At 45.9% G+C, this 18,230-nt stretch overlaps 1 protein-coding gene across 1 annotated transcript in view; it reads left to right on the top strand.

The window, feature by feature from the left end:
- FLVCR1 (FLVCR choline and heme transporter 1) overlaps positions 1-3,127 on the top strand; it is a 37,813-nt gene extending 34,686 nt beyond the window's left edge. The window contains exon 10 of the mRNA XM_072831113.1: positions 118-3,127. Within this exon, the coding sequence (XP_072687214.1) occupies positions 118-195 (78 nt within the window). The 3' untranslated portion in view covers positions 196-3,127. The remainder of the gene's footprint in view (positions 1-117) is intronic.
- Positions 3,128-18,230: the final 15,103 nt, after the last annotated feature.

Raw genomic sequence — 18,230 nt, 5'->3', positions numbered from 1 at the left:
AATGTGTGAAATCAATCTGTCTAGACAGCTATTTTGGGTTTCCGAGCCAACTGTTGATCTGTCATAATGGCATATACCAGATGCTGTAAGTTTCTTTTATCTCCTGATTCTTTCTAGGTACCAGTTGAAGATAGTCCCACAGACCAAGAATCAAAAACCATGATGATGTCCAAGCAGTCAGAATCGGCAATTTGAAGTGAAAAAAGAAGTTAACCTCATGTGGTAGATGAGTAGTAAGGCTTGGTTTATATGTACGAGAGATAGATACTTAACTTGAAAATTATTATGTGACCTCTGAATACAGTTACTGTTTTCACCTTCATATTAACGTGAGCAAGATTTTGCTTAAAATATTTTAAGCTTAAAATATTTTGGCTCACATTGTAATAACACTACCATTTATCTACCAAGCATCCCATTGTTAATCTATTGTCGATCAGAATGTAAGCTTCTTAATGTGTACTTTCCAAAAATTTTTTCTTTTTTATAGAAAGTGGAAGGTCAAAAGGCTTTCTAAAATGATAATGTGGAGGTCTAATCCCTTTAAGTCACATAGGAGTACATAGAATTTAGAACCAAATGTGCATTATATTCCTAATTAGCTCCCTTTCCATTATTCTGACCAACTGTCCAATCTGCCTCAGTGGGAGATACCAACACGGCACTTCTGACCCCCTAAAGGATAGCACTGGGATGAGACTTCCACGGAACCTCTAAGATTTTTCCATTTTCTTATATTCTTGTTAAACAAGGCTTTGTTACATGTACTGTTAGTGGCTGTCAAAACTGTTCTGTGTACACATTGAACCCATGACTTTGGTCTTAGACTTGTGTTCTAATTAAGCTAAGGAGTGCAGACATAGGCTCATTGTCTTGAGCTCTCTGCACTACCTTCCTATCACGGTAGGATATGCTAATACTATTTTTTCACTCCAGCTTGAAATAGAGGGATTTTGTACCCACTGCCTTGTCCACTATCTTTTTTTCAGTGCAGGCATACCTTGGGGATATCGCAGGGTCAGCTCCAGACCATTCAGAATAAAGCAAATATCACAATAAAGTGATTCAAATGAGTTCCTTGGTTTCCCAGTACATATAAAAGTCAGATTTACACTCTTCTGTAGTCGATTAAGTGTGCGGTAGCCTGGAAGAACAATGTACATACCTTATATGAAAAAAGACTTATTGCTAAAAAATGCTAACCATCACCTGAGCTTTTAGCAAGTCATAACCGCTGATTACAGATCACTATAATCAATATAATAATAATGAAAAAGTTTGGAAAATTGCAAGAATTACCAAAATGTGACACAGACACAAGCGAGCAAGAGCTTTTGGAAAAATGGCACCAAAAACTTTCTTGATACAGGGTTGCCACAAATCTCCAACTTGTTTAAAAAAACAAAAAACAAAAAATGCAGCATCTGTGAAGGGCAATACATCAAAGCATAATAAAATGAGGTATGCCTGTGTATGACTTTCAAGCAAGAAAATTCCATCCTCTGTGTTGTTGGCTTTCTCGTGATTTCTTGTATCGCACCTCATAGCGTAATACTTTGGCTTGAAGGTTGTGAAGATAAAGAAATTGATGGTAACATAGCCCTCGTGTTTTCATTTGGTGGAGACCTCTTGAAAGGGTGTCTTTGTTCTGCACTATCGTTTGTATGACCGTTCTCCTTTGAGGAATACACTGTGTCCAGGTGCATGCTCCCTCAGTGTGTTGGGGGAATGTATTCTTTTCTTCACCAGAGTGTACCCAGTCTCCATACTGTTGGGAAAAAAGTCTGCTGTTTTACATGCTCAGGGTAAGGAACAGAGGACCAAATGTCTTTCTACAGTGCCTACCACTGCGTTTTGTTTACAATAAGAATTTAAATGTTGTTCCTGTCCTGACTTTCTAAGCTGCTAGGGAATATCTTTACAATAATGACATATACACAACCATAATATGTACATTATGTCCACATCAACCCTAAAAAAAGCTGGTCAGGGGATACCCTTGAATATTCTTGGAAGCAAATTAGCAATTCCGATTTGGGCATTTTATATGCATCACCTTACATTAAAATTATAATGTTCTTTTTAATCAAGCGACAGCAAATTATGTAGAATTTTACCCTGGAGAATCGTCACTGGGAGAACCCAGCTGGGAATCAGGAGCTCTGGGTCTGTGACCTGGATCTGTTTCTAGGTGTCCCTGTCACTCTCCGGCCAGCATTTTTCTCATCCATAAAATGAATGTATTCACTTTGATCTCAAAGATCTTTTTTGAAAAAAAAAAAAAAGATCTTTTTTGAGTCTTAAATACCGTTCACCATGCGGTAGACCAAATCACTGAGCCACAGGAACTTAAATCTAGCTAGAGAAGTATCCCCTGGAGAATTGAATGAACAGCTGTGATTGATACTTTGTGGGTATGGGGAATTTACAATTGTTTTTTTTGCTTTTTTATTCAGTTGATGATAGCTCAAGCATAATATGCTGAATCATTAACTTCCTTAGACAATTACATCGCAGGTTTTATGGCCAAAAATATATTCTAAGATCCCTCTTAAATAATTATTTTTATTTTTAAACCATCAATTGTTTAAAATAATCATGTACTTTTTGAGTTTCTGAGCTTTTGACAAAAATTACAAATAAAAGTTAGGAGACATTGTTTCTGAAAAGCATACATATCTGTCATGTGTATCTCTGTTGATTAGAAAAAGGATGAAATATGATATCATAAAACACAAAATAGATTAATAATTTTTTCTATATTTTGAGTTAAAGTTGTCTATAACATGTCAGACAAGAATGTCATAATTCTGTCTTGGAAAATGGAGTTGGGTAACCAGCACTTGAGTGAATTTTAATGAAATGATTTTAGAAAGAAATTGGATGCTTTCAAAAGCAGTTTCATTTATAAATATTGCAAAAACAAAAACACTAGCTTTTGCCTTTTGTGAAGGTTGGGAGAAAATTTAAAAATATGTTTATGTGTAAACTCAAGAGAATTGCCAGAAGAATGTATGTCTGTATTAAGTCATCTTTCATGTTCTAAGTTTTGCTTTTTGTACTATTTGTCTGTATGCTCATTCTTCAGTGTTTCAGACCTGAAATAAACTTATTTTTTTAATGTTAATTTTGTATGGCTTTTTTTTTTTTTTAAGGTCTGATGCTTAGGTACATAGGTACATATGGGGACTAGAAGATTTCAAAATGAGCCAAGGAGAGAGTGAGGTGTTTTGTGGAGCACAAGGAGACAAAGACCACCCGGGTCAGGGCCAACACAGCAACATAATAAGGGCTTTTTTTTTTTTTAGGATTTTATTTATTTATTCATGAAAGACACAGAGAGATTCGCAGAGACATAGGCAGAGGGAGAAGCAGGCTCCCTGCAGGAGCCTGATGTGGGACTCAATCCCAGGACCCCGGGATCACACCCTGAGCCAAAGGCAGATGCTCAACTGCTGAGCCATCCAGGCGTCCCAATATATAAAAAATGTTTAGCAGAAAGCTTGATGTAGCCAACACTCAAAAGTTCTGGCTACTATTTTTATGCATTGATGATTGGAAACTAGCAACGTATTACCACTTAAAAGTATTTGGATTTGAAGAGAAGTTCCAAGTGACTTACATCAAAAGAATACCAATGAGGAAAATTTGAGGTCCTGGAGAAGGAGCAATAGAGAAGATATTTAGGGAGGAAGAGAGTGGTAGCCACATTGTTCACATGGGGCCAGGCAGGGGGTTGCCCACTGGACCTCCCCCTGAAGCTAGTCCTGCATGCAAATAAACTGGTTGGCAACTTTAAGGAAATTGTCATTGAGACTGGAGCCTGGAGGAGAGATTAGTCTAGGACAGTGACTCCCAAAGGTTCTGGTCTCAGGATTCTTTTAGCTTAAGAATCAAAGAATTTGGGCAGCCCAGGTGGTTCAGCGGTTTAGCGCTGCCTTCGGCCCGGGGTGATCCTGGAGACCCGGGATTGAGTCCCACGTCAGGCTCCCTGCATGGAGCCTGCTTCTCCCTCTGCCTGTGTCTGTGCCTCTCTCTCTCTCTGTGTCTGTCATGAATAAATAAATAAAATCTTTAAAAAGAAAAAGATACTGAATATTTTTTTTAAAAAAGAATCAACTTGCTTTTCTGAGTTACAGCTGTCAATATCATACTAGAAACTAAAACAGAACTATTTCATTTTTTAAAATATTTTATATATTTATTCATGAGAGACACCAAGAGCCACCCAGGCATCCCCAGAACTATTTCATTCATTTAAAAATAACTTCATTACATTAAAAAATATATATATTTTACTTACCTATTTGACAGAGAGCGCACAAGCAAGGGGAATGGCAGGCAGAGAGAAGTGGGCTCCCCCACAGAGCAGAGAGCCTGACATGGAGCTCCATCCCAGGACCCCGGGATTAGGACCAGAGCTGAAGGCAGACACTTAACGGACAGATCCACCCAGGCACTCACTTCATTACATCCTAATAAATTACATATTTATGAAAAATAACTTTTCCAAAAAAAAACAGTGAGAAGAGTAACACTTTTCAATGTTTGAAGAGTGCAAAAATAGGGATGCCTGGGTGGCTCAGTGTTTGTGAGTGTCTGCCTTTGGCTCAGGTCATGATCCTTGAGTCCTAGGATCAAGTCTCGCATCTGGGTCCCTGCAGGGACCCTGCTTCTCCCTCTGCCTGTGTCTGTGCCTCTCTGTTTCTCTCCTGAATAAATAAATAACACCTTAAAAAAAAAAAAAAGTGCAGGGACACTTGGGTAGCTCAGAGGTTTAGTGCCTGCCTCCGGGCCAGGGTGTGTTCCTGGAGTCCTGGGATTGGATACTACATCGAGCTCCCTGCATGGAGCCTGTTTCTCCTTCTGCCTGTGTCTCTGCTTCTTTCTTTGGGTCTCTCATGAATAAATAAATAAAATCTTTAAAAAAATAAAGATTTTTTAAAAATGTGCAAAAAAATGTGCAAAAACTTCATGTCTGGCTTCATAGAAGACCACTGGATTCTCATACCAGATCCTACATTCAATCTGTAGGGATAGGTTATTTTTTTTTAAGATTTTATTTATTCATTTGAAAGAGGAAGATGAGACAGAGAGAGCACAAGAGCAGGGGTGAGGAGCAGAGGGAGAAGCAGACTCCTTGCTGAACAAAAAGCTCGATGTGAGTCTCCATACCAGGACCCCAGGATCATGGCCTATGCTGAAGGCAGATGCTCAACTGACTGAGCCACCCAGGCAGCCCAGAGATAGGCTATTTTGACATGTTTGAAGAAAAGCCTTGCACACATGTGCAATTGGAAAAGGAGAAGTATTTTAATAGCCTTTTCAGATGATTGTGGATATTCTTTAATACTATAGCAAGTTGGAACTGATAGTATCTTAAAGATTAGTTGCTATGTGACTCTGGAGCCATATCAATAAACTCTTACTACTTTGTTAACATTAAATCTAATGGTCTGTCTTATACTTTCAATAGATCTTTAACTGTGTGTGATTTTGTAACATGCATTGGCATTTGGAACGTATTTCACTTGAGTTATGCAGCTCTTCCAAATATTGGTATATATCATTATATGTCAGATAAATCACATTCGTTTATACATCTGGTCTCATCAGACAGTCTTTTAAGTATTGGGAAGCAGTCAAGCTCATACAAGTCTCCTAAAACTTGTTTTGGCAGATGCAGGTTTTCCAGAATGCTAATTTTAATTTGAAAACTTGATTCCTACCATCGGAGGAAAAGAAAAACAACCTGTCAGTTGTTTCTCAAAGTGATGGACTCGCTCCATTGCTTTTTGAAAAAAATACCTGCCAAACACCCATCTGAATAACCATAATTTTTCTGTCAACCATCCTTTTGAGTAAAAATCATGTTCTGTGAAAATAAACCTCTGCTTCAGCTTGCATCTCAAATAAATGTACAGGTAAGTGCTTCTCCTTGAAACACCCCTCATATTTGGGTGTGTGCAGGAGTATGTCAGGTGTGCTTTCCATTTCGTCACACAATATTAAAAGCCATGTGCTCAAGGATCCGAATTCAATAGCTTTCACTTTTTTCAGCAAGGATATTCTTTGGTGGAGCTGACTCTCTTTTTTTTAACTGTCAATGCATTATGGTGAAGAATCCCATGGGCACCAGTGCAGGTTCATGCCTCGACCTTGCCTGAGTGCGAAGGTATCGGCAGTTGCATCCAGCCCTGCTTTTGCACCATCAGAGCAAATGTCAATGCTAGGAAAAAGGCAAATCACTTTTTTAAAAAAAGGTATTTATTTATTTATTTATGAGAGAGAGAGAGAGAACACGAGCAGGGGGAGGGGCAGATGGAGAAACAGGATCCCCACTGAGCAGGCCCCAAGAGCATGACCTGGGCGGAAGGCACATGCTTCACTGACAGCCACCCAAATGCCCCGGGAAATCCCTTCTTTATATTACTTTTAAAGAATTTGACATGAATTCCCCCCAAAAGGTCTTGAGGACTCTCAATGTTCTGCTGACCACACTTTGAGAACCACTCTTCTTTTTTTTTTTTTTATTATGGTGAGAAAATTTATATTTAGATTTATAGCCGACTGGACTCAGTTTAGATGATCCCAATTTTGTTGGCAACGTCCAAAGCATCATAGTCAGGAGCCAGTCGAACATATGCTTTCTTCTCTCCTTCAGGCCTGATCAAGTTGTTGACCTTGGCCACATCAATGTTATTAGAGCTTCTTCACAGCCTGTTTGATCTGGTGCTTATTGGTCTTGACATCCACAATGAACACAAGTGTGTTGTTGTCTATTTTCTTCATGGCTGACTCAGTCAGGGGGAACTTGATGATGGCATAGTGATCAAGCTTGTTTCTCCTGAGGCGCTCTTTCAAGGATATTTGGGCTGCCTTCGGAGACACAGGGTCTTGGGTCGTCGAAATGTAGGTGATGTACGGATCTTCTTTTTTTGTGACTGTGCATGCCTTTCAGCACCGCTTTCTTAGCTTTCAAAGCCTTTGCTTTGGCTTCGGCTTTGGGAGGGGCAGGGGCTTCCTTCTTTGCCTTTGGGGCCATCTTCATGAAAGGGGAGAACCACTCTTCTAGAAAAGAGATTGGCTGTCATCAACACAGATCAGTGACTGGCAGCATGAGAAACTAGGGAGAGTAGACAGTTGAATAGGATCAAAGTTCAAAGGCCTCTCAAGAGGAGCCTGAATGGAATGGAAGAAGAGTCATTGGAGACAGAAAGAGCCTGTGGGAAAGAAAGGCAAAAACTGGGTAGTTGTGTGAATGAAGCCTGAGAGAAGAGAATTGGCAGCTGCAAAGACTCTACCCCATATACAAACTGGAAGCCATAAAAATGTTACCAGTACCTCTTTTCATACAATTTTAATTATAATTAGTGTTCTATTTCAAGATGAACTTTCCAGTTTATTTAAAGTAGCTAAATGAGAGGACAAAGTCATGAAACTGAAAGATAAATGAGTCCATAGCATTGTATCTGTTACCATCACCCTATAATAAACAGGGGCTTTAAAATCTAAGACCTTTCACTAGAATGACATTTAGATTTTCCATGGAAAAAAATGATTTCCATACAGGGGGGGAAAAAAAACAACTCTTATTTTCCAAAGCAGGCAAAGCTATTGAGGTTAGTGACACATTTCCGAAGTCTGTTGATCTTTCCTGTAACCCATCTGTCGGGTCTCAGTCTTCGGACCGAGGAGCCCAGACAAACTGCCTATGGCACACTGTCCCTCCCTCTCTGTCATCTGTGCAGGTGACAACCTGCCCTGAAGTGACTTCAGGGTTCTTGATGGGATCCTGTGCCTGGAAAATGCTTTTATGACCCCTCACAGGAGATAATATATCTTTGGGTCTTTGAGTCCCTACAGAGAGGTAGGGTTTCAAAGCACACTGACCACCTAGAGGGAACACCTTATCTTCGATCTCTACTAGGGTCTAGAGATGTCCCTGAGCAGGTCTGAATGGAAGGGAGGAGGAGATGTGGTCCGGAGGCCCTAAAACCTTGACAAAGGAGGAGAATCATATGGAGGGAGGGGGAGATTCATTAAGACAAGGTATGTGAGCTTCATTTTCCACTTAGAGAAACGATGTATTAGGCCCCTGCCTAACCTTGTTTTATGTATTCATTTCCTCTTCCCCTTTCATGTGTTACATGGTGAAATGGTCATTGTCATGAGAGCGAACTGTTAGAAGCCAGTAGAAAGTTGATTTCAGGTCTGAGCCCCCAGGTCTTGATTAATAAAGGCTGCCTGAACGACACTTAGAGAAATATCTGATTCCTCCAAGGACTGAAGTGACCCCCTAAGCCCCGAGATTAACTGATAAGATTAATTTTCATAAAGCCTCATCATGCATAGAAGTGAAGCGAAATGACAGTGGCAGTGATTTCTTTTTCAGTGAAAAGCCTGAATCCTGCAAAGCATATCCTGACCCAAAACGAAGATAGATAAGCTCTGGATCATTGTGGCTCCAGCAGGATTTATGCCTGGACAGAGGTGCCCAACGCACAATCAGGAGATTAGTATTAGAAAAGATGTCCCTAGAAGGGTGACACGGGGGCATAGCTTCATCACCTGCAAACCTATGCAGGCGCTGGTACTATTATTCACAGGACAGTTGAGTTTCCTTGTACGGATAGATTCTGTTATTTATGTGCCTTATCTTATTGCATCGTAGGCCCTCAGGAAGCATCTGCCACTGTGTGTAGCGTAAAAAACGTGTCTTTTGGGAACCTAAAGTCTTAGGTGTGAACCAGGACTATGATCTTGGGAGAGTAATTTAAACTCTGAGTTTCTGTTTCTTCTCTTACTAACTAGAATAATATTCTCCTACCTTGCAGGTTTGTGGTGAGGAGGAAATTGAAGCAGAAGGCACACAGTAGACCCCTAACAAAACAGATCCATTGTTGTTCCCACTTTGAGAAACAGTAAAGATAGGAACTGATGGCTGATAACTTGCTGATAACTTGAGAGGCAGACTGATTTGGGAGAACAGGTGTTTAAGGGTTTGAACTTAACATTATTTACAGCAGCTGTCTTTGAAATCACTGATATCCAAGGTATTCAGCCGCTTGTGCGTGCATGTGGGTGCAGCCCTGGGCAGGGTGCAAAGGAAATGAAACAACATTGAATTCTAAAGAGAGGGTGAGATCTAGACAGACGGGGGTGAGAGTCGAGGTACTTGGGCACCAAAGAACAAAACTGAGATGCTCTTGTGGGCAGGAAACGGTGGTTCCTGTGTTTATTGCACAATCCACAGCAAAGGAGGCTAAACAACAAGCCAAGGAGGAAGCTACCCGTGAGTCCACAACTATTTCTCCTTGTTCCTTTTTCGTGCACACCTATGCATAATCTTTCACAGGTATAAAGCAACTTGCATATTTAACATAATTTCCCAGGCATTTTCCACGTTGCTACATGGACTTCCTAACCAGTATTTTATTTCTAACTTTTCTTTTTTCCACTTTTACTGAAATGTAACTGACATAGAACATTGTAGTAGTTTGAGGCGTACAGCAACAACGCTTTGACACATGTGTATATTGCAAAATGATTGCCACAATAAGGTTAGTTAACTTCCAACACCTCATACAGTTACACATTTTTTTTTCTTGTGATGAAAACTTCTAAGATCCACTCTCTTAGGTACCTTTCAAATAATCATCATTTAAAAGAACAGCATAATATCCCCGTCAGGCCAATAGACCGTTATTTACTTCATGGTTTTCTACTCGTGGACATTCATTCACTTACCTATTTGACATGTATCAAGCACTTAAACACTTGGGTCGGGGTTTGTAGTAGGAGCTGCAAATACAAAACAGTGTCCCTCTCAAAATGCTCTAAGACAAGAAAACAAACCATCTGAGTCCACAGCACTTGCTCACAGACTAAACAGGAGCCCATGAAATGGGAGCTTGGGAGAAGCAGCACCCCCTCTTGGGAGCATCAACAAGTGGGCTCTCACCCCATGGAATCAGGCGAGGCTTCTCTCCTGTTTTGAGCAGAGGAGGACGGTGATACTTGGGAAGCCCCAATTTCATTGTTTTATGCCCCTTAAGCCCTCTCTGCCCACCTTCCCCTTTTGGTTTGTCAAAACCTTCTCTCAGGGGCAGCCCGGGTGGCTCAGCAGTTTAGCGCTGCCTTCAGTCCAGGGCATGATCCTGGAGACCAGGGATCGAGTCCCACATCAGGCTCCCTGCATGGAGCCTGCTTCTCCCTCTGCCTCTGTCTCTGCCTCTCTCTCTCATGAATAAATAAATAAAATCTTTAAAAAGATTTAAAAAAATTAAAAAACCTTCTCTCAGCTCCCTTCATCTCACTGAGATACAAAGGCCTGAGGTGTACTCCTGGAATGTATTTGTATTTTATTTTTAAAAGATGTTACTTATTATTTGAGAGAGAGAGCACAAGCAGGCAGAGGGGCTGAGGGAGAGACAGAAAGAATCCTCAGGCAGCAGGGAGCCCGATCCCAGGGGGGGGGGCTCGATCCCAGGACCCTGAGATCATGACCTGAGCCAAAGGCAGATGCTTGAACCACCCAGACACCCTATATTTGTATTTTATTTATTTTTTTAAAAATATATATATTTTAAAGATTTTATTTACTTATTCATGAGAGACACAGAGACAGAGAGAGAGAGAGAGAGAGAGAGAAAGAGAGAAAGAGAGAGAGGCAGAGACACAGGCAGAGGGAGAAGCAGGCTCCATGCACCGGGAGCCCAACGTGGGACTCAATCCCCGGTCTCCAGGATCGTGCCCTGGGCCAAAGGCAGGTGCTCAACTACTGAGCCACCCAGGTGCCCCATATATTTTTTTTTTTTAGCTTTAAGATTTCTGTGACTTTTTTGTATATTTTTCATTGAGGTGCCCTGTATTTGTATTTTAAATCAGTCTAGGCTAAATGGATACCGTTCAGACAGCTTCAATCGTCCAGTAGGATCATGTAAGCTTTGCACTTTCTTGTGTGCCTGAAATCAGGCTGCTTTAGGCTTGTGCCTCTGTAACCTACCAGTAAATCTGGCTTTTCCTGATTAGCCCTGAACACCTAGCTGCTGGACCTTTGGCTGGCCCTGGGCAGGGAGACCCATTTCCACTCCCAAAATGGGAAGAGCACCCCCTCTGATGGTCATTTCATGAACTGCTCTGGAGACTCATGGCTGAAATTTCCTAGCTTGGGATGAGGGGACGGGATGTGTGCATGTTTGGAGGAGGGGGAGTGCCAGTTCCTTTTAGCCATATCTCCAAACCAGGACGAGTCACTGGCCCCCAACACACACAACACACACCCCACATGTTAAACAAGTGAGCGTCCTGACACCAGGCAGTGGTGAACACTAGCCATTGACAACTTCTCACATGTTTGTGATGCTGTCCAGGTAAATGCAGGCATATTGTAGTTCATTGCACCTCACAGGTGTTGCAGTTTTTACAGATTGAAGGCATCAAACAGGTCTATTGGTAGCATTTTCCCAATAGCATTTGCTCACTTCATGTCATGTGTCTGTGTCCTCACAACATTTTGGTTATCCTCACAACATTTCAAATGTTCTCATTAGTATTACATGGGACTTGCTGCAATCTCATGATCAGACTTGAGGGGATGAGGAGTTGCTTCTTAAGGATGAAGACACAGGGATCTCTGGGTGGCGCAGCGGTTTGGCGCCTGCCTTTGGCCCAGGGCGTGATCCTGGAGACCCGGGATCGAATCCCACGTCGGGCTCCCGGTGCATGGAGCCTGCTTCTCCCTCTGCCTGTGTCTCTGCCTCTCTCTCTCACTGTGTGCCTATCATAAATAAATTTAAAAAAAATTATTTAAAAAAAAGGATGAAGACACAGTGGTGTCTCGAGATGGAATCCACGGATGAAGGTGCTGCGAAGATTGCTGAAGTGACCGCAAAGCGTTTAGAGCATTACATGAGCATTGATAAATCAGTGGAAAGGTTTGAGAGGATTGACTCCAATTTTGAAAGAAGTTCGACTGTTGGTAAAATGTTCTCAATGCTAACAGAGAAATCGTTCACAAAAGGAAGAGTCAACCAATGTGGCAAACTTTGCTGATGTCTTATTTTAAGAAATTGCCACAGACACCCCAGCCTTCACCCCAACCTCCATCACCCTGCTCTGTCAGCAGCTATCAACATCAAGGCCAGACCCTCCCTCAGCAAAAAGATTAGGACACCTGAAAGCTCAAATCATGGCTAGCATTTTTTGGCTAATGCTAATAAAAAATACTAAAAAGTATTTTTTTAAGATTTTATTTATTTATTCATGAGAGACACAGAGAAAGAGAGAGAGAGAGAGAGGCAGAGGCAGAGACAGAAGCAGGCTCCATGCAGGGAGCCCGACTTGGGACTCGATCCTGGGTCTCCAGGATCAGCCCTGGGCTTCAGGCGGTGCTAAACTGCTGAGCCACCCAGGCTGCCCAATAAAGTATTTTTTAAATAAGGTATGACTTTTTTTTTTAAGGCATAATGCTGCTGCACACTTACTAGACTACAGTATAGTGTAAACATTCTTTTTTTAAGATTTTATTTATTTATTGAGAGAGAGTGAGAGAGCACGAGGTGGAGGAGGGGCAGAGGGAGAGGGAGAAGCGGACTCTCCGCTGAGTAGGGAGCCTGATTCTGGGCTCGATCCTAGGACCTGAGATCATGACCTGAGCCGAAGCAGACATTTCACCAACAGAGCCGCCCAGGCGCGCTAAACATAACTTTCATAGGCACTGGAAAACCAAGACACTCACTGGACTCGCTTTATTGTGACACTCGAGTTCTTATGGTGGCCTGGGACAGAACCTGTGGCACCTCCGAGGTACCTCCAAGCACAGTTGGTAGATGAGCCGACTCAGCTTAACTGTCTTGCACAACTTCTGCAGGATGGGAAAAGTCATGGTGTTTTGGCTGGAGACTGCTCCGCAGTGGAATCCAGGAACCAGTCCTGGGGCCTGGATAGGCCCTCCCTGCCGTGCTGCCTGGGGCCTGTCCCAGTGGCACAACGGGGGGGGGGTGCTTCTTTCCTTCCACAGGGGTCCCGCAGCTCAGCCTCATGCTTGCTGGTCCCTGCTGACCCCAAATCAAGCAGCAGAGGGCCTGCGCTGAGACAAGACAAGTTCATGTTGGGCGAAAGGATCTGCATGGTGTTTTTGTTTTTTCAAAGATTGTATTTATTTATTCATGAGAGACACACACAGAGAGAGAGAGAGAAGCAGAGAAACAGGTAGAGGGAGAAGCAGGCTCCATGTAGGGAGCCTGATGCGGGACTCGATTCTGGGTCTCCAGAGTCATGCCCTGGGCCGAAGGCAGGTGCTAAACCGCTGAGCCACCCAGGGATCCCCGGATCTGCACAGTGTTAGCCTCCCAGTCAGGTTACTTGGGGACCTGGGGACACATGCTCTCTCTGCACGTTGGAACAAACACTTACCCGTGCCTGGAAGAGCGAAAGCACCTGCAGCGGCATCACTCCTCGGCACTGCTCCCTGTCACATGCTTCTCGGCAGGCTCCCAAACCTTTGTCACCTGCTGGCACACCTAGAAAGGAATAGTATTTGTACAAGCCACTGGGACAGGTGCATGAGGCTGCTCTGACTGGGGTCCCCCTGGCGTCACCCACAGTACCCTTGGCCCTACCTCCCACCCCAGGGCTCCAGGCTCACTATCATAGCCTACTGTAACCAAAGGTTATCTAACTCGAGTGTCCCCAGAATCACCTGGACGGCTTGTTAAAGCACAGTGCTGAGCCCCAAGCCCAGAGGTTCGGATTCTGCAGGTCTGAGGTGTGAGGCCCAAGAGTACATATTCCTGGTGAGTCCCCGGCCAAGGTGGCACTGCTGATCCGAGGACCACACTTTGAGGACAGCTTCACAGCAGCTGCCAGCTGGCCTTGCTTCCCCAGGCAGGCTGAACGCACACCTGGCCTCTGCAGGTGGGTCTGCCTGGGTTCAGCGCCCTCGCCCATGCTCCCCTGGGTTGCCCCAGAGATGCTTCCTCTGGCTTGACTGGAAACAGGACCTGGCTGTTCTTTTCACTGTGCAGATGGGAGGCTTTTGTGTGTCTCCAGTGAAGAGGAACAAGGTGGGGACCTGGCTCCTCAGACACCGGGGCAGTTGCGAGCCTAGCAGGTGCACCTGTGTCTGTGGCCGCGAGGGAAGGCAGGTGGCGCTGCTGGCCCGTCTCCAGCCTGCGGGGACCGCGGCCACCCCGCATCTGCTTCTGAGCCAAGACGAACTTCTGCCCCCACGGAGCCCAGGGAGGGCCAGGCTGACCCCTGGAGAGCGGCAGGTGTCGCTCCTCCCCGCAGCCCTGCGTCTTCCTCCCCTCCCCGTCCTTCGGGCTGCTTCAGGGTGGGTTACGGGTGGGAGCAGAGGGAAAGGGGGCAGAACTGGATGAAAGCAAAAGAAAAAAATAACATCTTTCACTGTCTCTCAAAAAAAAAAAAAAAAAAAAAAAAAGAACTGGCTCCTAGGAAAGCAGTTCCCTCCCGGTGATGACAGCACGGACGCCCCACCCCACGGCCCCCACCCCAACTCCCTCAGCCAGGAAAGGCAGCGACGCCCTCACCTGCTCCCCTGGTTCGGAGAGGAGGCTCAGAGTTCCGACAGGGAAACACCTGGCCTCCTTCTTCTGCGAGGGGACACACCTGAGGAATCTGAACAGTGAGAAAATGTGTGTGTGGGGGGGAGCTGAACATTAGCGAGGGGGCCTCTGGGGGCAGGGGTGAGGGGGCAGGGAGCAGCTGAGGGCAGGTGCCCGCAGAGTTGGTGCTTGGGCGGGCGGGCAGCACCTGTGCCCCTGGCCAGACTGCCTCTACCTCCTTTCCCACAGTTTCTTTTCTTTTTTTAAGATTATTTATTTATTTGTTTATTTATTTATTCATGAGAGACAGAGAGAGGCAGAGACACAGGCAGAGGGAGAAGCAGGCTCCACGCAGGGAGCCCGACGTGGGACTCGATCTGGGGTCTCCAGGATCACACCCTGGGCCAAAGGCAGGCAGTCAACCCCTGAGCCACCCGGGCGTCCCAAGCCAGGAGTTTCTTAGCAAAAACAAACCCCGCCTTCCCCAGGCCTCTGTTTAATCTCCAGTTTCCTGCGCAGTCTGGGCTGACTTTCCTTCCAGAAGGACATGTGGCCAGTATGTTTTGCACGTTCCTGTCACTTCAGCGCCCTCCCCGGACAGGCGAGCTCTTTAGAAATGGGAGAGATCCTCCTGAAATAGAGGGGTTCGCAGGAGACCAGATCCCGTGATGATCCCTGTCCGGGGCTCACTCGTCGTTTCACAACAACCAGGAATGCCTTTGATTACAAAAAAACCCCACAGATTGTTCGAGCCCCCTCCCAGAAACTGATTCCTTAGACCCAGAATGGTGCCGTGAAAGTTTTCACAAACGTCTGACGTGTTCCTGAAGCAATTGGGCAGTGGCCACCCTTTGCCCGTGAAGGCTCTTACCGCCTTTGTGGGGAGCCCTGGGTTGTGGCTGAGTGGGGAGATTCCTTTTTTTTTTAAGATTATTTACATATTTATTCATGAGAGACACAGAGAGGCAGAGACACAGGCAGAGGGAGAAGCAGGATCCCCATGGGGAGCCCCATATGGGACTTGATCCCGGGATCACGCCCCTAGCCAAAGGCAGACGCCTAACCACTGGGCCACCCAGGCATCCTGAGTGGGGAGATTCCTCCTGAAGCAGTGCTTTGGGAGCTCAGAAGATCTAAGCACATCTCAGGGTCAGGAAGGAACCCCCAGATAACCAAACTGAAGCACCGTCCAGGGCTGAGGAGAGTGCTTATTGGTGGCTCCTCCGCAGGAGGGCATGAGCATGTCCATGGGATGTCCATGGGCAACATCGCTGATCCATTGGCAAGCAATGCTGGCCAGGCCCCCAACTAAAGGGTTAGGGTCCTGCTTTAGGAGGGGATAATAATATGTTCCATCTTTTGAGAACAATCCCCAAGGGGTTCATCTGCATGATCTCATCTGACCCAGTGACGGAAGCCCCCCCGCAACAAGCCTGTAATCTGTGTAAAATAATGTATATGTGCTTGTAGATAATTTCCCAGCACCCCTTGCCTCCTTCCTTTGGGCCCCCAAAGGGCCTCCTATAAAAAATTCTGGAGCCTCACTAATTACAACCATTTTGCAGAAGAGTAAACTCAGGCTCAGCCCTGCCAAAAGTTGCATAGCTAGGAAAGAATGGAGTCAGGGCCTCACTCCTCACTCACTTGGGTCTCCCTCTTCAGATTGCCCAGGGAGGGCCTCTGCTGCCTCCTTTAGAAATGGAAGGTCAGAAGGCCCAAGTCAGGGGTGGCTGGCAGCAGCTCTGGCCCCAGGCAAGGAACTTCTGCAGCCCAGCGTCCATAATACAGGTGCCTGGATTGGTCCAGAGAGAACCTCAGGACAGAAAGCCTCCCATACCCAACCTGCATGGGGTAGCTGCACCCTGGTTCCTCAGGGAAGCTCCCCTTCTAAGTCCACTCCACAGCCTGGGCCTCACAGTGAGGATGTGGGTCAGTGACAGAAGCTGGGGAAGACGTTCCTGGCTTACACAGATGGACACTCTGGGCCTCGGGTGATGATGATGAGAGCGAGCCACACTCGTGATCGCTGAATTTAGGGGTGTAACTGGAATCTTCTGGCAAGGCAAAAAGGCCAACGAACCACACTCACATACTCCTGAGCCAGACAAACAAAGGAAGTTTGAGGGTCATCTATATTAGGCTCTTCGATAATAATTATGTATCGAATAAAGTTTAAAGTATGAATCCTGGGACGTCTGGGTGGCTCAGAGCTTGAGCCTCTGTCTTCGGCTTTGGGTGTGATCCCAGGGTCCTGGGATCGAGTTCCGCATCGGGCTCCCTGCATGGAGCCTGCTTCTCCCTCTGCCTGTGTCTCTGCCTCTCTCTCTGTGGATATCTCTCATGAATAAATAAATAAATCTTTAAAAAAATAAAGCAAAAATCCTATCATGCTTTTCTCGTGCTTATTTTAGTGACAGTTCCGTGCTTTCAAGTCTGCAGCAGAATATTTATCTTAAATATTCTCCAAAACCAAAGCTCCCTTGGTTTTGGATAACCTGTACCGTGAGGTGGCTGTGGCTCACCTGGTGAACTCAGGGGAAGAGCAGGGCATCTGGGAACCACCATCCAGACTCGGCTCAGGACTCACCTACACCTGTGACTTGTGGTGGCCAGGCTGCTCCAGGGACCCCATCTGTCCCTCCTCTGGATAAGTGGAGCAGTGACTTTGCTCCCTCCTCTCCCCTTCCCGTCTCAGGCTCTGCTCTGCATCCCTGGTTGGGAGCCCAGAAGGCAGAGATGGGCACCCTCTGGACCTTAGGCTTGCTCCAGAATGGAGAGGCTCTCCCTCCCACCGAGGGACCGGGCCAATGTCTCAGGTCCTGGGGTGGCTGGAGCTTCCTCCCTTGTCAGAGATGCTACTGAGCCAACGAGGGGCCTGGGAGCGGAGGGCAGGGCAGTTAAGCAGGGAGATGCTCGGTGGCTCTTGGCTCCCGTGGGTCTCCGGATGCCTGGCACGATAGCCGGCCTGGAGGCCTCTGCAGTGGGGGTGGGCAGTAGAGAGCGGTGGACGGAGCGTACACAGGCTCTTGTGTTAGATCGCGGAGGAAATGGTCGCCTGCCTCTTACTAGCTGTGTGACTCTGGGCCAGTAACTAAACTCTCTGAGCTGAGTTTTACTGTGTGTGCAGATCAAATGCGACCATGACTCTGAGTTCCCCACACAGTGCAGGATGCCCCACAGACACTGGTTCCTGGGCCCTTCCTCCTCCCCCAGAATCCACCTACCCAGCGAGCTGGGCACATCCCCCGGGAACCCCACAGCTACCAGGTCCTTCCATAAAAAATACAAAATCAGTCAGTCCCCAGAGTGCTGAGCCTCCTGCCCCCGCTGTGTCTGAGGCCAAGAGACAAGGGAGACAGCACGTGGTCTTTGCCTCTGGACATATCCTTCTCATTCAGCTCAGATGTCGCCCCCCTCCCTGCAGTTCCCCGTCACACAGGCAGGATGGAGAGGGTGGCACGCCGAGGGATCCTCACATTTTTCTCTTCTCCCTCCAGCCTCCCCCTCAACCCCCAGATCCCCTGGCAGAGTGGAGTGCCAGAGCAGGGGAGCCCTGGGGCCTCAGGGGCCTAGTTGGCAGGGTCCCGGGTGGAGTCCTGTGCCCTCTCCGAGATGACGGATCTCTGCTGCTTCTGGTTCCCTGTGAGGATGATGGAGCCT

Source organism: Canis lupus, chromosome 6 (assembly GCF_048164855.1).
Source record: "Canis lupus baileyi chromosome 6, mCanLup2.hap1, whole genome shotgun sequence".
Classification (NCBI taxonomy): Eukaryota; Metazoa; Chordata; class Mammalia; order Carnivora; family Canidae; genus Canis; species Canis lupus.
The sequence above is the reverse complement of the archived record's forward strand: the minus strand, read 5'-3'. Positions and strand labels throughout refer to the sequence as shown.